Here is a 22741-nt window from a genome sequence, read left to right as displayed (position 1 = left end):
ACTTTATTCAGTTAACAACCAGACCCAGCCAAATCATCTCTTTTTGCTGGTAGTAAATCTCTGAGTGAGCAATTTTGAGCCAAGATACGTGTACTCTTTTATGTTAATTACATTTTCTTTAATACGTAGTTGACTGTGGTGGGAAGACCCAAGAACAATGCAAAAGCACGTGTGAAGATTGGGGAATTCTATGGTCACCCATTGTGTGGTCAGACATCAATGACTGGAGAAACTCAGCTACTGGATGCAGGCTGTCATGACCAGCAGTGTTTACCAATACTGCACAATCTTCTGGAAGACATCCATTGTCACTACAACTTGGCGTGCACTCAATTGCGAATCCTGCTACAGTCATCTGAGCCAAAGAATCCAAGAATTGGTGCGACTGTAAAGGGTGCATCTCTTACTGAGGAGGAAAGGAAGGTCCACAAAGCTTACAACCAGTGCATGAACCTTCAGCATCAACTAAACCTTGTAGAGCAGTCCATTAACAGACTGACATCCAATTCAGAAAGTAGTGGTGGTGTTACCTCCCTTGAGGAAGCTAAATATGATCACTTACAGGTGATTTGCAACTGTTTGATTGACACTGTGGTGGCACTGATGGGTGTTGGACCTTCTTTAGATGGTTATCTGGCAAAGCCTAAACTGGCAGTCGAGTGGCAACCCTGGCTAAGTCAAGTTACACCTGTGATGTGTGAAAACCTGTTTAGGAACCTCTGTGTCAGTGGCTCTCCTCAGAAGCGGGAGAGAGTTGGTACTCTTCTTTTGAATGCTTGTGGTAGTAAGACGTGGTGGGGTGAATTTTTGTCCAATGTCCTGAAAGAGTTCTTTTCTTCAAACCAGAAGTGCACTTTTCCCCAAGAAAGGTACGGATATTTCCTTCTTATTCTCTACAGAAAGAAATGCCATAGCAAGTCAATTATTAGACTGTGGCTATTTTTTTCTGTGTTTTTTCATGTGTCAAACATTCAAGTTTGTCTTGACAAACTGTCAAGTAAACCAACAAAGGCATAAGGGTTTATGTATTTCTTAAGCAATGTACAAATCTCACACATTTAGAAGAACCTTCTGGCAAAGTTTGATGGTAGGAAGACTGATATACATCTTAAATTACTGTGAATCACTGTGAATTGTACATGTATGGACTAATATTTTGCAAAGCATTTAAGTAGTGTAAGTTAACTGTGATCTGTCTGTTCAGGTTGTTTGCAGTTCTTGTGAGTTTGAGCCAGCAATCTCCTTCCATTGAATTGGTGCTCACAAGTTTTCTGAGCCTCTTCGATGGACTTCTGCCATTAAAGAACCTCAAAGTAGATTTAGAAGCTGTGGACTTGACATTGGTTGGTTGGCTTTTGCTGCTGTTGCAACATGTTCTGGACACATGCATAGTTCAGTGTGAACCTACTTTACCTGGAGCAGGTTAGTTAGAATGTTAGATTGCATAATCATGATAGTAATACAGTTGAACCTCCTTAAATGGTCATGGGTCAGAGCTGATAATTGTCCATATTATGGAGATGTACCTAGTATATGAATTCTGTTTTGTCTGGTACCAAGTGAACTGTCCATGTTTTCTGGAGTCTGTAGACTTGACATTAGTTGGCTAGATTCTATATCTTGTAGCCGAGTCACAATGTGCCAGCAGCCAGCGATTTTGCTGCCCACTTCACACAAAAGTGCATTAATAACAAATATGAGGTCTCTTCTAGTTTAGATGGTAACCATCTACAAATGGACCCTGCATGCTGAACACACAAAGCCCCGGACCTTGCATGCTGAGTGGCAGGGTTACTGGGGCCTGGGTTCCAACACCTTGAATATTATGTGGGATAATGGGTTGTGTGAACGGTCAGCAGTCTACACTCTTGCAGTTACAAGTTTGCAAGGTGGTATTCAAAGAAGCTCATGGCAATGCTTGTGCTGCCTACTTCTCCTGCCATCTTGCCTACTACTCAAAAACATTTTGATTGGCTGATCTTAATGCATCTACAGTCTGTATAGTTTACTGTTAACCTGCCTCGTGTGTTGTAGCATAGTTAAATTTTTACATAGTAGTACATTTTTATGACTAACGTAATTCTCTTGGTTCCAGTTGGGACAAACAGCCACTTTTACTCCTCTTCTTGCATAACAAGCTGTAATGATTAATTTTAGAATTGATGTTAAATGTGTCATCAGTCATCATGAACAGTTTTGTTTCTGTATGTCTTATCAGAAAATGGAGAAAATTCCAAAGGATCAAATGACAAAAATGGTGGTACCTCTACTCCTAGTTCCAGTAAGATCAGATCATCAAAACCTGCAAAAAGTAGCAAGAACTGCAAACGAAGTAGATGGGACTTCATGCTTCCAATGCCGGCAACTCAGCCAGCAGCCCTGAGCAGTGATAGCAGTGCCTACCGTTGGCAGAAGCACATGAAGATGAGCAAGTATGTGTTTCCAAAGAAACCACCAACAATGAAACCACCATCAGATTATTCACCGCAGAGCCTAATAAAAGGAAATGGAAAACAACCCTATAAGGTACTGGTGAGTAACTGTAGAAATGACAGTTTTGAAGAAAGAAATTGTGCTTCAAAGGTTTTGTTGATAAACACCTACCAAGGTCTGTGTTAACCTTTACATTTCTTTGGAGGTAAAGGAATGGGCCTTTTTATTTAAAGTGTATTATCGTAATAATTATTGTTACTCACTGAAATGGAGCTGGAGCTATAAAAAGTACATGTAATAACAGAATAACAGAAATGTCATATATGTGTCTGGGTTTTTGTGCAAAGTTTAAAGAGTGGCTAATAACTTAGTTTGTTTATCTGTGGTTACTACTTTAAGGGAGTATAAATTATTAAGTCCTGGTGGAAAACGTGAGTGTCAGATAACATTACTGCAGTTTGGTGAACATAACATAATCAAGTTATAGGCTTACCTGAATCATATTTGGCATTAACATTTTACCTGCATTCAGTGATGGGCAAGGAAACTGGCTTGCAGAGTCGGTCAGGTGTAGGTGGTATATGTATTAAGTTTTGTAAGGGCAGCACAGAGGCAGGTGGGTGGGTAACATTTTAATTTTTAGTGTCCTCATTTAGTGGGTGACTGCTATTTTTAATTAACACTGGAATAAAGTTCTTATTTTGTTTTCATCATCTACTCTTCAGCACATGAAGGATTTGTCCAAATTACGTCGCATTGTTGACGAAGGAAAACCACAACCTGAAAAGACAACAACCCAGCCAACCATGCTTTTCACAACTACTCCTCTTCCAGCTAATACCACAGTTCCTGTCATGCGTAAGATGATCAGTTTCATTCTGAGCATGAACTCTACCTGCAGTGTCGAGTTGTTTTTGGTTTCATGCAAGGTAAGGTGTTGAAAACTGTAGTTGTATTTAGTCTTGAATGCTTTTGATAGTGCTGAAATTCTAGCAAGCACACAAAGAACTTTGTGACCCTCACATTACAATGGGAATTAATTTACATGAAACAGATGTGACAGCAACAGTGTCAACAAAAATTTTGTATCAAAACATTCCTTTCTACCATTTCAACTTTGAGAGGTAAATTACTACAAACTCTGTTATGAGCAATGTTGTTTGTGGGAGAGGGTGTTGGTCATGCATAATTTGCTTGTATTAACTTAAACCTCAAAACATGATGTTGTCTTTGATTGTCGTCACCAATATTGTTGGTAGAACTTTCCGCCAATTTAAAAATGGTGTACATATTTTTAATGGATAGCAACCTTTCTTGTTAATGATGGAATTAAATAAACCATGAGATTTATGTGTGTATTTGTAAACCTGGAAGTGAGCTTAGTAGAACTTGACAGAGTGTGCGAACCCAGACTGCAAGTGAGGGTTTACACTTGAACTGTCAGGTTTTCACCAGCTAGCTTGTACATTAAATAATATTAATATGATTCTGTTTTCTCTTGTTGGATGAAATTCGGGCAAAAATGTTACCTGATGCCATTGCTGTATTAAGAAACCCTGTGCAAAATAACTATTATTTTGTAGCTATCCAATCCGAGCATGCATTATATACCAAACCTTATGAAACATGATCTTGTGTTTCCATCTTGAAAGGTCACACAGAATTGTCACTTAACACTGCTTGTACTTCCTTTTTCAGGTAGTAGCTCACCTAGCGTGTGTAAGTGAACCATCCATTTGTATTGCTGATGTGATGACTGACGATCAGCTGGAACAGCTGCTTAGGATGTGTGTAATGCCAAGTGGAACTCACTTGGCTCACTGGGGAGGGCCCTGGGCATCTCATTCACTGACCTCTCTGTTACAGGATCTCCTTCAAGGTATGACTATCAGGATTAACTTATGACTTGTACACATATAGCTCACATGTAGAACTCATCGAGGTCGAATGTTTTTTTTGAAGTTTACCCCTGACCAAGAAATGGTTTGCATTGGATCGTGGGCTCAAGAGCTATATTTTGCTGTTATCGGTCACAAAATTCGAATTTTCCAAAAGGGCGAAGTAAATAACTGCAGAGCTCCGCTTTTAGGCCTGGCTAAATCTATTTAATAACAAATTAATCTATTCTATATAATAACAAATCTATTTAATAACAAATTACCCTATCCACTAGATAGTGATTTATCCAGTGGTCAGCATTATCCTTTCTTTGAACAGCTGGGGCCTGGGTGGAGAGAGGCATTGTGAAAGTAAAGAGTATTTACCAGGAATACAACATAATGTCCCTGGCCGGTAGTTGACCCTGGGTCACTTGATCCAAAGTGCAATGTGCTTACCATTAAACCACTGTGCCTGACATTCTACAGCACAAGGCTGATTTGAAATTATGAGCATGTTCACTGTTGAATTGTCATTTTTTACAGTAGTTCTTTGTTAAGATAAAATAAGAAAATGAAAAGAAATAAATGAAAAAAATAATGACAAGCATAGGAATAATGCCTGACAATCAACAGTAATTATGTATTGTTGTTTCTGCTGTCCGTAATGTCTAGTTCTTGTCTGTTTTAAAGTTTCATGTATGTTTATAAATATTGTTATTATGACAACCTAGGCGGACAAGGAAACAAAACATGCGATACTCCAAAAACTGGAACAGTACAAACTCCTGCAGCTCAGGAAAATGGCACAGAAAGTCCCCCTGTTGTGACAAGCATCATGGATGCAAAAGAGAAGAGTATTCTCTTGGATATCGAATACAGCGACTTATATGATTATGATTTGCCTTCTGAGGGAGAACTTCAAGCCCCAGGTTGGATGGCGGAGTTTAGTGACATAAGTAATGGCAATGAGATGCCACAGCCAACACCAGTGCACGAGAAGCCAGTGACGCCATCTTCGTGGGATGCAAAAATCAGTCCACCACCTGTCAAGCTGTCATCTGCAATTGACATGCGACTGGAACTCGGTCTTGAGATGGAAGCAGAACAAGATCTTAAAATGTTGGAGCATCTCCAAGTGGAGGCCATTGCAAAGGCGTTGAGTACCACAGTGCCATCATCAAGAGGAACCACTGAACAGGCAAAACGGGCTCTACCTAGAAATGGGAACAGTTCTTTAGTGGAAGGGACTCTGCAGGCGTCCTTTAGTAAGATATTTAATGACTGCAACAGTACAGATGTGGATATCCCCTCTCTTTTGCAGTTGTGGCTAAAGATTCGACTGTGTTGTAGCAGCTTAAAACTTGATACGGCATCACTGACTAATTTACTATCGCACTTGGTAAACCAACCAGGATTGTCTCCTCAAACCCAACAACATTGCTTACAAGTCCTTACAGTTATGTCTGAAGGGCAGTTGATGAACTGTGCTAAGTCTGAACTTTTGGCATTTCTAAGTAATGAAGATCTTCTGAAGTTTTTAGTGAGGCTGTTATCTCAGTTCCCGTCATTTGGACCATACTCTCTTTCACCCAGTTCAAAACCAGTGAAAGCATTCCTGACATCCTTGCAGTCTGCTGCGGAGGGCCATAACGATATGAAGCTTTCCCAGCTTTTCCAGGAGCTGTTACTTAGGACCATTCTTGAACTATGTACAGAAAGGTACCGTAACTGTACTTTTGTTGTAATATTTGACTTCTGTGTATATATTCTTATGTTTGGTAAGAAGGGAAATGTTGAATGCATTTTCAAACTAGTTGGGTTTTCACTCCAACAGCTGATGCTCATCAGAGGAGCTTTTAATTACCATTGAGTTTTTAGATTTTGTAGTATTCCTCCAAGGTAATCTGATGTCCAATACATTTAGCTTGGTTACCCAGTTTGTCTGAGTTTTTATTATTGTTGGAGCAAAAATCTGAAAAAAGGCTATATCTAAGCCAAAAAGAACTTGAATCTGGTTTTAGATGCTAAGATACCAAAGCAACTTTGATGGAGCGTATCATTTGAAAATTGCTCTTTAGCAAGTGATTTTAACCCAGAGGCATTCGCAATTTACCTGTCATGATTTTCTAACTAAGAATTGTGGTAATTGATATTTTGACAGCCTGAATAGAAGTCATGTTTAGAGTAAAGGAAAGTCACTTCACTCTAAAACCGACTTCCACTCAGATTGCAGAAATGCCGGTCACTAACAACAGTCCTTTTCAGGATTTTTTCGCCGTGGTAAGTCACTGAATGATTTACTAATAAAAATGTCTTGTCTAAAATACCTTGCAGACTTTCCAACAGAGGAGCAGTCCTGCGGGTGGAACCAGTCATTGACATTTTAGTAGGAAACCCAAATGCTGCCTGGCATCAAGTAGGATGTGATGTAGTAGTAAGACTTGTAAACGCTTCAGCACAACTTACTTTGGTTCACCTCACCCACAAAAGAGGTGTTAGTCTTGTTTCTTCCACTGATGTCCTTGCTTCATCTGCAACTGGAGTGAGTGTCGACAAGCTGGATAACAGTACATGGCTTCTTCAGCTCCTCAGTTTAATCATTCAGATATTACAGAACTCTGTAGTGAAGCTTCCTGACAGCAACGGAAATCAAACAACAGATGTTACTGCTGAAGGGATGGAGTCAGGTGAAGGCCAAAGAGTTGCTGGTAATGGCAACAGCAGCAGCAGCAGCAGCGGCGGCAGCGGCAACAGTAGCAGCACTTTAACATCAGTCAGTTTGACTGATAAATTGGTAGCTGAGAAAGAGATACTCCTTTGTCTGTTGGAATGTCTCAACCAATGTTCTGCTGATAAACAAGGCTTGCTAAGCTCAACAGCTTCACTTTCTCAAGACAAGTTATCAGTTGATGTGAAGATCTCAGGGAAGCCCACCTCAGTTGAAGATGGAGTCTTGCAACTATTGTGTGTTATTCAGAACCAAGTTGCTGACCGTGGGCTGCTAGTGGATGGAATTCTCTCATATCTCCTGACATCCAAAGAAGATGATGAAGGGTCGTCTTCAACATCTGTTAAGCATCTCTCAGACCCGCTCTTGTGGCTTTTATTCAAACTTTTCAATACCTCTCAAGCTGTGACTCAATTTTATGATAAGGGTGAGTGCAATTATCTTTCACTGTCATACTGCTTAGTGATAGTTGAGTACTGCAATGTTATGGTGCATTAAATCCTTAACATGGTGTGTCAGTGTTGTTTGGCACAAGCCAGAACTATTTATTGCCTGGTCAATGACAAAGGGTACCACTGAAAATCACATCTTGGCTCTGAAATAGTAGATCTTACTTACTATCATCTTGAAATAATGGTGGTACTGCACAGGATTCGTAACAATTACAGCAGAATAGGTTATGTTCATATTCTTGGGATTGAATTGGAACTATCCTGTAGAGGGGACTTTTCCCCTCAGCTAAACATTTTTAGACACGATAATAAAGTTATTCATTCATTCATTCATTCATTCATTCATGGAAGCATGCACAATGTTAAATTTCAAGGAAGTCAGGGAACCCTTAACGGCTCACTTGGGGCTCACTGTTGCATGCTGGCACTTAACTAACTGGTTTATGTGACATAAGCAACAAGGGGTTTTTGCTACTGATCTGCCTCCCCCGATCCAGCATTTTATTTCCATTGTTCATTCAACACATTATTTATGCTTTTTAGGTGGTCTTGACGTTGTGTGCAAAGCAATTGTGACAGGACAGGCAACCTCACTGGACCACACATCTCATGGTCTTCTCTCTGTCATGCAAGAGTTGACAAGTAGGAATAACAGGAGAGAGCCTAGCAGGAGCTTAACAGCCATTGCAGGGAACGATTGGACCAAACAAATGGTCAACTTTGCCCCTTATGGTCAGTTCTTGTGGTGTTTATGTTGGTTCTCATTCATTTAAACACCAAAAAGTGTCGTTGGACACAAGTTAAATGTAGGACAATTTTTTGTATTCCATAAATGTGAACCTAACTAAGTGAATGGTTGCCTATGTTTTTGTTTCACAGGAAGCATTCAGTGCACTTCCTCACCAAAGCATCCTCCTGATGCCCTTTTGAAAGCCACAGCTCAGCATCGTCGTGCTCGGTCTGCAGCATGGTCATACAGATTTCCTGTCTGTGAGGAATGGTGCGAGTTGGTGGTTAGTCTTCCAACAGCAATCTTGTTGCATGAAGTGCACATTCAGCCACATTCCACGGGACTATCAAGTAAGTGCCTTTCCCTTTTCTCCTTTGCTTTTGTTCACATTTGTATTAAAAAACAGTGGAGTTGTGACTAGAGGTTCACAGGCAGAAATTTTTTTACATAACGACTTTCACTTCTCCTTGGGCCTGGTAGTGTGAAGCTATTGCAATTCAACCCCATTTTATAGACACCTACTAAATACCATCGTGGATGCATCATAATTAAAGACAGTAGTTTTGGTCCTTGCTGAATCATCATTTTTTGTTACTAAATTAACCTGCTCAATAGGGAACCCTGTTGAAAAAGGAGGCAAGAGTAATTTACTTTTTTTTTTTTTTTCCCCCTTTTTTTTTTTTTTTTTTTCAACAAAAAACTCTCTATTACCTGTGTGGTAAATGTGGGCTAGTAGTTTTACAAAGTTTCTAGCCTGGTGGCTACTGATTTTAGCAAAGTCAATCACCCTATAGCTACAGTGGAAAGCAACGTGGTCTGCACATAATTACTCTTTATATTCAATTTACCTCCTAGAAAAGCTTCACTTCACGATTTTTTTCAGCATGTCCGTCACATGTGTCACTTGACATCAGTAATGAAAGTCAAGTCCTTGTGCCTGTTTGCCAACCAGTTTTGACCACTGGAATTACAATTATCAAGCTTAAACTTCAACAACCTCAAGTTGCCCAGGTACGATATCTTGACACTGTTCATATAGAAGGCATGAGTAATGCCACAAACTGGGGCAAATGCACAACGAGTTTCAGGCATTACTATGTATCATTCTTGCTTTATGTTGGAAAAGTTTGGCAATAATTCCTTAGTAAAGGTAAACGGTAAAGGTAATTTATTTACTGTCTTATACCAGGAAGTGGTTTCCCAGTCTCCCGAGCCAGAGGCTCATGATGGAAGTGTTTGATGATTAAGAAATAGAATAAATAAAATAATATTAGTGTGAAAATAAATAGAAGTGTGATAAAGACACCCAAGCTTCAATTGCCACTGAAGTCTTTATCAAGAAGTCTTTATCAAGAATAAAATACGAGAAAAAATGGCTCCAGATGGTACAAGTGAGGCAATTTCTGAAGCGTGAAGAAACCTTCAAAAAACGACCTTTGCTCCTTGAAATGTAGGTCACTTGTAAACTTTTTATTTTGTTTATCTTGCAATTTATGTTAAATTTCAATCTCTGCAGCATGTCCACATTCACTGTCATTGCCCACGAGACTCTCATGTCCTGGGGCTGTCACAGATCAAGATTTTAGGGACTTCACTACATGGATCCCAAAGCATAGCAAACCAAGATCTGAAGGGTCAAGCAGTTAGGTAAAATATTAAATGTTGAAAATACCAGTAAATTTGAATATTACAAGCGAACTAATAAATGCCACTGAACTCCACTTTGTCTGCATGCTCATTATCTTTCTTGGGAGAATTGAGTTAAGTCTAGGTGCCACTTATGATCATTATCATGGCTTGGCGATTTCTGATAATTACTGGGAAAATTTGTAGACATTGATTGGCCAGACTATTTTAAAATTATTGAGAACTCGGGTAGCTACTCGGGTAGCATTCATTTATGTTTAAAAGGAGGGGTGTAATGGAAATTAAATGACACCGAAGTCAAGCAAATCTGTTGGTAAGCTACGTTAAGTAACACGAAATCCTAACCTACCTTTTCCTCCTGTCCCAGAGAGAGGGCAGAAAAAAAACCCGAACCACACATTCACCAGATAGCCATCTACCTTTCCAGTCTGTTATTGTTAATACAGTCGAACCTCTGTAATGCGGACACCAAAGGGGGGCAAAGTTGAGTGCCCTTATAAATTTATGTCGTTTGTCTTATAGAGGTATAGCTGAGATAATATGAATTCTGGTTTCTGTAGGACTAAGTGAATTGTCCGTAATAGGGAGGTGTCCTTAAGGAGATGCTCGACTGAAGCCAAACTGCTCATTCACTTAAAACGGTGCAATTTATAAAAAAGCTTACACAATGTTCGTTCAACTGAATAGGAATTTAACCTTTTGTGAGAACTACTCATATTCTAAAGCCAGTCATGTTTTCTTTTTCTCAGTCTTGGTTGGATTCAGCTTCTGGGTCAATGCCTTTCTCAAGGTCCTGACCTGTATCAAGAGACAAAGGACCCTTCAACACTGCTCTCAGATGTGTTTAGCACCTGTACTTCCTTGCTCTTATCACCACAAAGGTAAAAACTTTCTGCAATATTTGCAACATGTGGTGGCATTTGTAATAAGGCAACCAGATTAACAAGAACTGTGGGTTGAAGAAATTTTATACCGTCTTGGATCTGTTTGGTACAGTATTCAAATAACAAACGGCAATAAATGAAACTTGCCTATCTAAATGGTGCCTCTTAATTTCTACGTCGAAGATATGTATGTGTAGTTGGCTTTGAGAAGTAGTATTTCTGTTGAGATTTTAAAAGAAGCCATGGTTCAATTGTTGGCTACAGCTGAGGTAGATTAATGTGCAATACTAGGTATTTAAAATTTGTTAAAAAAGCATTCTTTTTATCTGTGCACACTTTGTAGTTTAAAATAAAAAGGTCAAAATGATTTTATTCTAGGTTGATTTGTGTTTTCTTTGTTTAAGGATTATCGTAATAAATTTGACCTGAAGTTTATTTTTAACTACAACACATTCATTAAATAAGTACGAATTCGTTAAAAAATCTGCATTCTACAATTATAACACTGAGTTCAGTTCCATTAGAAATTTCTCTCTTTTTTTCTTCTTACCTTTTAAGTGAGGGGTACTCTGCTTGTCTGGAACTGGTGCTTATGAAGTTGTCAGTGCAGTTTCCGGAGCTTGGGACAATGTTAATTAAACAGCTTCTAAAATGCCCAGGTGATAAGGAGAGAATGAGAGGACCAGTTGTAAATGTCACAACAGTGGAACTTATATATCAACTTGGGAAGAAACAGGATTCTTCATATCAGGACAGGTAAGGCAAGATGGGTCATAATGGGCCTGTTACAACAATTGGTGCTGTATATCTGTAAGAAGTAGGAGGAGTGTAAGAAACATAACCGTAACAGAAAATTTCAGGCCAGGAAAGGACAAGGGGAAGAATTTATTGTAGTTTGTAAGTTTAAACATTTACAAGGATTTGTAAGGCACATTACTAGAGCGTGACTGGATGGCAAGGGTTGTTTTTCTCATGCGAATCCTTATAACTTTACACGGCTGTCGCTATAAAAACATTTTTTTCGTTTTGGAGATAGAAACCTGAAAAAACCTTTTAGTTTTGAGATAGAATCCTGAAAATGCCCGGCTACTAGCTTATTTATGTGCGCCTTTTCTCTTCTATTCCTAATTCTTGGAAGAGGGTTGCTTTTATGTTGACAGAAAGCAAGTCACATGACCAATTGATGCCTATTGTATTCACTGGAAAAGCTGAATGTTGTTTCGTTGTTAAATTAATATCTGGTCGCTATACAGATGTGTTATGAACTGACTTTTAATGTAGCATTCCATTAGACATTGGTTGATGTAGGTAGTTATGTACCCCTCCTTCTTGTTGGTATACGTCCTTTTATTTAGCATGGGTAGAAGCAGGCATTCCATCAGGATTTAATATATGCACTTCCAGACACTTAACGGACCACGTTTCAGAGGAGGAAGCACTAGTTTCTGTAGATAATTACCACAGGAAAAAGACAAAAATTAATGCTGACTAAATGCTGGCTTTTACCTATCTTTGTTTTATTCTGTTTAATGTTTGTTTTTTTCATGGTAGCTTTTTTGTCGTGTTGCAGGTTGTCTGTGATGTCATCCTGGTTAGGGTCGTTATGCGACTCGTCAGCATCAATACAGACAGCACCTGGGCATGTTCAGGCTATAGCTGCCGTGATCTGGCACGCAAAGGAAACAGATTCAGAGTCTATTGTTAGTCAGCATTTTTCAGAGGAGTTCTTTAGGTGTGTTGCAGTTGAATTGTTGCAGTGGGGGGAAAAATTTTAAACTAACCTTCCATTTGATAAACTGTGTTTAATATAAACCTGATTGAAACAATGTTGTCGGGAAAGAGTATAAGCCATGAACGAAACGACCTTGTCTGCGCTTATGGAAACACTAAATTTGTGTTTGCATAATTAACCTTCAGTCAGTGTTGATGTCGTTAAATGCTTTAATTCATGTGCACAGTCTCTTAGAATGTAAATAAGTAGCAGTTGAGAAAGGTGCAATTTTCTGTTGTCATGAGCATGGGCCAAGTAAAAAAATGTAAAGTAAAAAAAGTCCCTCATGGGAATCTACTATTAACTGCTTCTTTCACTTTTTAGGTGTCTCTATGCTTGGTCACAAAAGTCATCGGATCAAGGTGCTTTGAAACAAAGCATTGACCATCTAATTGGTGCTTTGTCATACATTTGTCCAGTGTATTATGAAGTGCTTTTAGAGCTGACTGGAACAAAGCAAGTGCTCAACCAGCATCACAAGAAAGGCACCAATGCTGGTGATGCATTATCAAACCTTCTGTCATCTCCCCCACAACTTGCAACACTTGCCACAGCAAGCCAATCTGCCGTTACAAGTCAAATGCTTCTAAATTCTGGCTTACTTGAGCTGATGGTACAAGGTATTGTGGACTTCTGTCACTCAGCTGAAGACTCAAAAGATCAAGGCAAAGATGAATGTTCAAGCAAAGCAGAGGCGAATCCATCACAGAAGAGAAACTGTGTCCCTATCAATCTTCTTCCACACCTTTTAAGTTTTCTGACGTGTTGTTGTAACGAACCCGCCATCAAGGATTGGATGGGTGAAGGTGGCTACCAGTTTTGGTTTCTGCTTCTATCAAAGCTCTGTGGAGGACAAGGAGGCATAGCATCATCCATTTCAAGCTACACCAGTTTTGCTGTGGAAACTGCGACAGTGGAACTTCTGTGCAACTGTGTTCATTTTCATCCCAGAAATCAAGAGAAAATGGCGTGCCTTCTGGTTGAGACCATCGGAGGTCAGACTTCATCGAATGCATCTGATTTTCCAACGAAACCCAAGGTTACCACACACGTCAGTGGCTTCATACGGCAATTGATCTTGCAGATGTTGTTAGAGGAGGAAACAATCCCTATTTGTTTGCATCTTGAGAGTGATTTGAATTTACAGACGTTTAAAGGATTTGATTTCTTTCACAAACACGGTTGGCATCCTCGCTTTGGCGCAGGACACTCATTCGTGTTAGTCACTGCTAAGTTGTCTTCCAGTCTCCAGGAACTTAGTGAACAACTTTTACTTCCTAAAGCAGACAAACCAGTCGAGGCAACCCCTGAAGAAAAGTTTTGTAAGCCGACAATGGAAGGGATGGCTGACCCCAGTGATTTTGGCCAGTATGAAGGATTTGAATTCCTTGAGTCTGTTAGTCTTGCTGCTGGACTAAACGTGAAAAGCAAGAGAGCTGAAAAGAATGAATCTTTAGCAGCAAAGGAGAGTAATCCTGCTACTACTCAGAATCAAAATCAGAGACGGAATTTATCATGTTTGTTTTATCATGAAATGCTCAGCGATGTGCCTTTACCACAAACTTTGACACTGGCTCAGTTGCTGCAATCTCTCATGGACAAAGGGTTGCCTTGTGGAAGCTCTTTTCTTGAACTGACTTGTAAAACGCAAGAAGAAACGAGTCTACAGGACGGATTGTCGAGTGCTGCGCCATTATTGACCCCACTTGATGTGTTTGCCAAGCAGGATGGATTGGCCCAGTTGTCAATGCATTTACCCTGTCACATCATCGTGCCTTCCTCGCTGACTCCTGATACTGAAGCTGGAGGTAGCGAGCAGGACAACAGTGAGAGCCGGTTACCCTCATACCCAACCCAGCTTCCACTACCTCTCGTCTCTTTACCTGCTTCAGTCCTGAGCACAGTCCCGGCGCATTCACTTGTTGCGTTTGGTTTGTTTATTCGTCTTCCAGGATATAACAAAGTGCTGCTTCAGGATCGTCTGAGAGCTCGTTATCTTTTGAGGCTGCTTCTAGGTGCCAAACAGGACGGTGATGGAGGTAGGTGTAATTTATGTCTTTGGGACAATATTTAATAATTATTCGCCGAATTAGAGGTGAATAGTGGTGGATATTTCGCAGCTAGGAAAATATCCACCATATTCACCGACACTGAGGAGAATACTTGTTTTAGTATATACCACACAAGTTAAATAACTAGCGGACCAAAACATCACTTTCGGTAAACAAAGCGACGCGTGAAGGCAGTTTGTTTTTCTTTAGTTGCTCGGAGGTGAACAGTACTTTGCTAATCACCTCCGAGTTAACCAATCAGCGTGCGTGAAAAGCACTATTCACTTGTGTAACATCTAATAATGACGAAACATTGATGTAGGTGTTTAAATTGCTGGTACTATCCGCCATTCAGCTGTTGTAGTAAAAGGTTAGTGAGAAGCTTAAGGGGTTATTGGACAGTAGGAAATAAAAAGCACTGAATGGTCCCCTTCGCTAGCCTAAAGCCATAATACTTTGCTGTTAGATTCCAATATCTCAGTGAATTCTTAAATCGACTAGACAAGTTTAGCCTAGTTTATACGAGCAATTTTTATGTGAGAATTTTTATTTGCTCATGTAGATGAGAAAAATTGGCCAATTTTTGTGTGACATAGATTGGTTGACAAGCAGGCGTGTTAGCCTTTATTTGTTATAGTCTATAAGATTCGAACTTTGGTCGGACACCGTACCTCACCGATTTCGCTGAAATTTGACATGCAGTCTTGTTTTAGGGTCCTAACTACCAAATGTATATTAAAAAGTTTCAATTCTTTTTATTTTGGGAAATATCGAGAAGGCCGATTTGAAGCGTCCGTAACGGTTCGCCAACATGGCGGATCGAAGGTGTTCTTGTTACTTCAACACTGAACCTGCCGTCACAGTTTCTCGATCATACTTGGCATAGTTATAAAGAACTATCTTTCTTCTTTCTATATATCAAAATAGATTCGGCAAATGTTGAGTTTGGATGATCAACGGCCAAGAAGTTCGAAGGTATGTTAACGATGTTTTGAACAGTCTCAAATTTACTACAAAATGAAAGGCTAATAACTTCACTGTTATCTCGATTTAGAACTAGCCATTTACCATGAACAAAGCTTGTTCATTGGTGAATTGATTCCATTAATAAAAAAATTGGGGAAATGTAACCGTTAAGAATAAAAAATTATGGAACCTCTAGTAAATTGGCCATTTCAGCGCCATTTCAGCGGTTTAGCTCATTTAACAGCAAATAATCGGGAGAAACATGAAAGGGTTACAGTCGTTTATAATAAGCAGTTTCCATGTATTCTTTGCTTATCTTAAACAAATACATGATCTTTGCCAAAGATATGGCGATTTTTGAGCGTACGATCGTTTCTCCAAATTTTTATGTCGGCAACTTTATTTTATTTGTTGTCGAGATTATACGCTGTTGTTATTCAATATTCGTTTCACAAGAACTTCTGTTGTTCGCATTTCCCAAATCATTGTTTAAGAAATTGCCCATTCCGTAACAGGGTCATTCTTACTTTTTCTTTAAAAATTACTAGGAAAGCAAGAATGTCATAGAACGGTTTTATACTAGTGAAAATACCTGTCAGACATAACTTAAACTGTTTGTGTTATCTGGCTGTTTTCACAAATATGCAAATTAAGGAATTCTTAAAGTGCCTATCTTTAACTATTTCACGCTTAAAGATTCCTCTAAATCTTTTCGCCTACCTTTTTGCCAAACGAAGTTTTGTGTCTCCAGGCAGAATGCTCGTTATCAGCAATGAAAGTCGAAGAGATGCAGAAGCTCGAGTAAAATTCTAACTGCTGTGAAATGAACATCGTTTGAGCTTGACGTGTATTTATAGATTGCGCTCGAGCTCCGTTAATTAAGTTTATTCATTTGGCGATCAGATAAAAATCAATGAATGATCATAGTTATTTTTAAGTCCATTTCTAAGCACGAGAAACACGGAAGTTTGTTTCAGAAGCATTTATGCATAGAAATACCGGTTTATTTTTGAGCGGTAAATCTGCATTTATAATAGCTGGGAGTTTGGGGTGTTTTTTGGTGTTGTTTTTTTTTAGGGGGGCTCGGGGGGGGGTGGGAGGGGGGTGTGGAAGTGGTGCCTTCGTATCCTCTTTTGTTCTTTTACACAGTGGCCTGAATTTGGAACAGTTCGGGGAATGGATTATCAATTACTCTTCGTTATGCCATGTCACCCCTTAATGTGGGAGCACCGCGCCTCAATTCACGATAAAAAATTTATGGCCGCCCGGTCCATTTATGTAGTTCTCCGCCAGGTCTCTCAATAGGCAGGTTACGAGCCTAGTGGCCCATCAGGCCGGAGCTCATACCGGTTTCCGCAACGTGAAGCGACAACGAGTATTTTTACTCCACCCGGATGGGATGCTATTCCATCGCAGGGTTACCTCCCTTCCCGAAAAGCTAAAGATTGACTGGTAATCATTTTTACACCTGGGTAAGGAAAGGGACTCTGGGAGTTGAGAGGCTTTCCAAAGAACTTAACGCATTGCCCCCCCAAAAGCTCTATCCAGGACTGTTTGGTCCAGAGTCCAGCGCAGTGACCATTATTAGGCCATCACGCTCCCCAACCGTGTAAGAAAGTGCAAAAATCTGCTTGGGGTAAGCCCTGTGGTTGTACAGTTTGGTACGAAATGTGGGCTTTTAAATGTGGTAGGTCTTATATCCGTGGTTGGGGTGCGGTGGCTTAAAGCGACATTAAAAAACGTTTTCATAAACTGATTTGAATTACATTAATGAATTAAAGGGACAGTGTCACCAAGATTTAATAAAATTTAAAACTCTCAAGACGGTAACCTGGTAGGAAAAAAGTGGCCTTAAACTTTGACAGTTGACTTGGAAGAAATATATGGGCCTTGAATTGGGAGGGCTTATGAGAGAAAAGAATAAAAAGGGGAATTTCACAGAATCTGCTCAACAGCGTACTCTCGAATTTATCTGCCCACTGTCTTTTTCTCTCTCCAGGTTTTGGTAAGGCCAGACCGCTATGAGTGGATTTACAATTCATATTAACACATTTTTGAGATTTTTAAATCCCGGTTCGGGCTTTGAATTGTGGGGATATTGCGTTGAGTTCTTCGGAAAGCCTCTGTAATATCATACCGTATTTACTCGAGTAAGCGCCGCCCCCGAATATGCGCCGCCCTCGAATAAGCGCCGCATTTCGGACAAAAAAGTTAATAAACGCCGCCCCCGGCGCCGCAGTCCCGATGCGCGCTTATTCAAGGAAATCTGTTTAACTAGAAACAGAACTACAAAGCAACTCTTAAACAAACTTGGATATTTCTTTCCATCAAAAGCGACGTTCTGCAGTTCAAAGTGCTTGTTTTACCGCTCAGTTTTTCTATTGAACATTCTTCAGTACAATCTTCAGCAAGAGACGACTTTTGGCAATCAGGGGACCCTATTTTAATAAATGTAAAGGATTAGATTCTTTGTGGCGTCAAACTTTTTAATAAGCGCCGCCCTCAAATAAGCGCAACACTGGAGGCGTAAAAATTTAATAAGCGCCGCGGCGCTTATTTGAGTAATTACGGTAGTCCCTTTCTACACCTAGGTCGGCGATAAGGACATACGTGATGTAAGTCATGACGCATCACGAGAGATGTCCTTATGGAGAGGTTCGACTTTAATAAAAAAAAAAAGTCCGAGATAACAAAAACAGCTAAGTTCTCACCTGCTTTTTTTTTTTGTAAAAATCTGGACGAAAAACATTTGTATCTTTTAACTTGCCCTAAAAATAATTGATTCGAAATTCATTTCAAATCAATGAGGAAAATGTGTTAGCTTCACTGTTATTATGTTGTTCTTGCCGCGAGTAAGCCACGCCTTCTTCGAACACGATAATTACTGATGACACAAACGTAAAGTCATGTTCATTTCAAAATCAGCTCGCATTATGCTTATTAACAGATGAGCTCTTTTGTTCAACATTCAGACCACTGTGTCAGAGATCTAAAGAGGATTCGGAGGCACCACTTCCGCCCCCCTCCCCCCGCCTTCCTACAACAACACCAAAAAAAACCAAACTCCCAGCTATTATAAATGCAGATTTACCGCTAGAAGCCGAGTATTTTTTAACCGCGTCAGTCAATAATAAACCGGTATTTCTATGCATAAATGCTTCTGAAACAAACTTCCGTGTCCCTCGTGCTTAGAAATGGACTTTAATAACTCTGATCATTCATTGATTTTTATCTGATCGCCAAATGAATAAACTTAATTAACACATTTAAAAGCCCACATTTCGTACCAAACTGTACAACCCCAGGGCTTACCCCAAGCAGATTTTTGCACTTTCTTACACGGTTGGGGAGCGTGATGGCCTAATAATGGACACTGCGCTGGACTCTGGACCAAACAGTCCTGGATAGAGCTTTTGGGGGACAATGCGTTTAAAAGTTCTTTGGAAAGCCTCTCAACTCCCAGAGTCCCTTTCCTTACCCAGGTGTAAAAATGATTACCAGTCAATCTTTAGCTTTTCGGGAAGGGAGGTAACCCTGCGATGGAATAGCATCCCATCCGGGTGGAGTAAAAAATACTCGTTGTCGCTTCACGTTGCGGAAACCGGTATGAGCTCCGGCCTGATGGGCCACTAGGCTCGTAACCTGCCTATTGAGAGACCTGGCGGAGAACTACATAAATGGACCGGGCGGCCATAAATTTTTTATCGTGAATTGAGGCGCGGTGCTCCCACATTAAGGGGTGACATGGCATAACGAAGAGTAATTGATAATCCATTCCCCGAACTGTTCCAAATTCAGGCCACTGTGTAAAAGAACAAAAGAGGGTACGAAGGCACCACTTCCACACCCCCCCCCCCCCCCCGAGCCCCCTCAAAAAAAAAAACACCAAAAAACACCCCAAACTCCCAGCTATTATAAATGCAGATTTACCGCTCAAAAATAAACCGGTATTTCTATGCATAAATGCTTCTGAAACAAACTTCCGTGTCTCCCGTGCTTAGAAATGGACTTAGAAATAACTCTGATCATTCATTGATTTTTATCTGATCGCCAAATGAATAAACTTAATTAACGGAGCTCGAGCGCAATCTATAAATACACGTCAAGCTCAAACGATGTTCATTTCACAGCAGTTAGAATTTTACTCGAGCTTCTGTATCTCTTCGACTTTCATTGCTGATAACGAGCATTCTGCCTGGAGACACAAAACTTCGTTTGGCAAAAAGGTAGGCGAAAAGATTTAGAGGAATCTTTAAGCGTGAAATAGTTAAAGATAGGCACTTTAAGAATTCCTTAATTTGCATATTTGTGAAAACAGCCAGATAACACAAACAGTTTAAGTTATGTCTGACAGGTATTTTCATTAGTATAAAACCGTTCTATGACATTCTCGCTTTCCTAGTAATTTTTAAAGAAAAAGTAAGAATGACCCTGTTACGGAATGGGCAATTTCTTAAACAATGATTTGGGAAATGCGAGCAACAGAAGTTCTTGTGAAACGAATACTTGAATAACAACAACGTATAATCTCGACAACAAATAAAATAAAGTTGCCGACATAAAAATTTGGAGAAACGATCGTACGCTCAAAAATCGCCATATCTTTGGCAAAGATCATGTATTTGTTTAAGATAAGCAAAGAATACCTGAAAACTGCTTATTATAAACGACTGTAACCCTTTCATGTTTCTCCCGATTATTTGCTGTTAAATGAGCAATCTATAAATACACGTCAAGCTCAAACGATGTTCATTTCACAGCAGTTAGAATTTTACTCGAGCTTCTGTATCTCTTCGACTTTCATTGCTGATAACGAGCATTCTGCCTGGAGACACAAAACTTCGTTTGGCAAAAAGGTAGGCGAAAAGATTTAGAGGAATCTTTAAGCGTGAAATAGTTAAAGATAGGCACTTTAAGAATTCCTTAATTTGCATATTTGTGAAAACAGCCAGATAACACAAACAGTTTAAGTTATGTCTGACAGGTATTTTCATTAGTATAAAACCGTTCTATGACATTCTCGCTTTCCTAGTAATTTTTAAAGAAAAAGTAAGAATGACCCTGTTACGGAATGGGCAATTTCTTAAACAGTGATTTGGGAAATGCGAGCAACAGAAGTTCTTGTGAAATGAATATTGAATAACAACAGCGTATAATCTCGACAACAAATAAAATAAAGTTGCCGACATAAAAATTTGGAGAAACGATCGTACGCTCAAAAATCGCCATATCTTTGGCAAAGATTATGTATTTGTTTAAGATAAGCAAGGAATACCTGAAAACTGCTTATGATAAACGACTGTAACCCTTTCATGTTTCTCCCGATTATTTGCTGTTAAATGAGCTGATCCGCTGAAATGGCGCTGAAATGGCCAATTTACTAGAGGTTCCATAATTTTTTATTCTTAACGGTTACATTTCCCCAATTTTTTTATTAATGGAATCAATTCACCAATGAACAAGCTTTGTTCATGGTAAATGGCTTGTTCTAAATCGAGATAACAGTGGAGTTATAAGCCTTTCATTTTGTAGTAAATTTGAGACTGTTCAAAACATCGTTAACATACCTTCGAACTTCTTGGCCGTTGATCATCCAAACTCAACATTTGCCGAATCTATTTTGATATATAGAAAGAAGAAAGATAGTTCTTTATAACTATACCAAGTATGATCGAGAAACTGTGACGGCAGGTTCAGTGTCGAAGTAACAAGAACACCTTTGATCCGCCATGTTGGCGGGCCGTCACGGACGCTTCAAATCGGCCTTCTCGATATTTTCCAAAATAAAAAGAATTGAAACTTTTTAATATCCATTTGGTAGTTAGGACCCTAAAACAAGACTGCATGCCAAATTTCAGCGAAATCGGCGAGGTACGGTGTCCGCGAACTTTTAAAAAAGCTCGAAAATTATGGAGTATTACACTTATGTGACAAATAAAAGTTGTCACATACGATAATTGCTCGTGTAGTGACTCGTCACATAAAATGTGGCAAATATTGCGACAGCATATGTGTCCCCAATCTCCCAAACTCCTACTGGGTACAGTGCGCGCGTATCTCTGTGCGTATCTCTGCTGTCCAAGGTCATTTCTGGCGCACTCAACTTTGGCTGTTGACAAATAATTATTGTGTCGTCTACACCATCAAATATATTTGTCACATACAAATTGCCTGTGTAAACCCGGCTTTAAGCAAGCAACGAAGTTGCGAGAGATCGACTTGAAGGGTCTCGACTCGTTTGAAGGGTTTTCATTTACGTTTCGCGCCAAAAATGGGGAGTATCAAAAAAAGACCATAAATAAGAAGAAATTTACTGAAAGCTTAAAATCTACTAGCCTGTAAGGAAAATGAATCCTAGGCTATCAGACGCAACTTTTGCTCTGCCTTACAGGAAAATAGCCTTTCTGAGTAGTGCAGATACTGCCGCAAGCATACTACAGGTTATGTTATAGGATAGAAAAAATGCAAAAAAAGAAAATTCTCCAGATTATGCGAAAATTGGGTGTCGCAAAATATCGCTCTTCCATAGATTTAGTAGCGAAGTTAAGTTGTCATGAAGTTTGTGTTATAAAGTAACATGATAAGCAAGTTAATACTCCACAAACAGAACATACAGGATGCATCTTGATAGCAATCCGAATACTCTATGCTTATTTGAAAAAAGTGTCTAACGTTATGTTATAGCAATGGATTTCTCCAAACTCTTTGTTCCAAGTACATCGCTTTCCATTCTAACAAGTGGAGTGTTTCTGTTTTTACTTCAGAATCAATCTTGTCATCACCAGTAGCCTGCAGTCTCTCCACATTGCCATTCCAGATGTTGCGTATCTTGTTCCAAGGTAGTGAGCTCGTGCCACAGGAAGGTGAAGCAGTGCACAGGGCGGCTATGGAGGTTGGTGCCATCCAGATGGTGTTACTGTGTCTAGCTGTGCTTAGTCACCACAAGCCAAGAGCTACTAACCACTCTCACAAGCTGGCGTTACAAGCTCTCTCTGCATTGACTGGCAGGTACTGTGGGAACGTGCAGATCATGAGCGTCTTTTTTCCAAACTCTTTGTTCCAAGTCAAGCTACACCTTGTCTAGAACTTCTTTAAAAGGATGCACGTATTTCCATATTAACTGACACGTTAAAAATATATGTCTTTCTAGTCATTCTACAAAGTGTGTAAAATAATCAGCGTCACTACGTCCACTGTCA

The 22741-nt window shown here is 39.7% G+C and overlaps 1 protein-coding gene across 2 annotated transcripts in view; it reads left to right on the top strand.

Moving 5' to 3' along the window:
* LOC144634529 (dual E2 ubiquitin-conjugating enzyme/E3 ubiquitin-protein ligase BIRC6-like) overlaps window positions 1-22741 on the top strand; it is a 59368-nt gene that overhangs the window by 22003 nt on the left and 14624 nt on the right. For both annotated transcript variants that reach the window (XM_078493504.1, XM_078493503.1), the window contains exons 19-34: window positions 130-869; window positions 1205-1422; window positions 2219-2526; window positions 3159-3362; window positions 4132-4312; window positions 5045-6032; window positions 6648-7468; window positions 8037-8225; window positions 8373-8573; window positions 9107-9234; window positions 9740-9870; window positions 10620-10751; window positions 11313-11510; window positions 12325-12486; window positions 12850-14564; window positions 22307-22550. In XM_078493504.1, the coding sequence (XP_078349630.1) occupies window positions 130-869; window positions 1205-1422; window positions 2219-2526; window positions 3159-3362; window positions 4132-4312; window positions 5045-6032; window positions 6648-7468; window positions 8037-8225; window positions 8373-8573; window positions 9107-9234; window positions 9740-9870; window positions 10620-10751; window positions 11313-11510; window positions 12325-12486; window positions 12850-14564; window positions 22307-22550 (6560 nt within the window). The remainder of the gene's footprint in view (window positions 1-129; window positions 870-1204; window positions 1423-2218; window positions 2527-3158; window positions 3363-4131; window positions 4313-5044; window positions 6033-6647; window positions 7469-8036; window positions 8226-8372; window positions 8574-9106; window positions 9235-9739; window positions 9871-10619; window positions 10752-11312; window positions 11511-12324; window positions 12487-12849; window positions 14565-22306; window positions 22551-22741) is intronic.

The sequence above is a fragment of the Oculina patagonica genome, chromosome 13 (assembly GCF_052425735.1).
Source record: "Oculina patagonica isolate OP01 chromosome 13, crgOcupat, whole genome shotgun sequence".
Classification (NCBI taxonomy): Eukaryota; Metazoa; Cnidaria; class Anthozoa; order Scleractinia; family Oculinidae; genus Oculina; species Oculina patagonica.
This window is presented reverse-complemented; position numbering and strand designations above follow the sequence as displayed.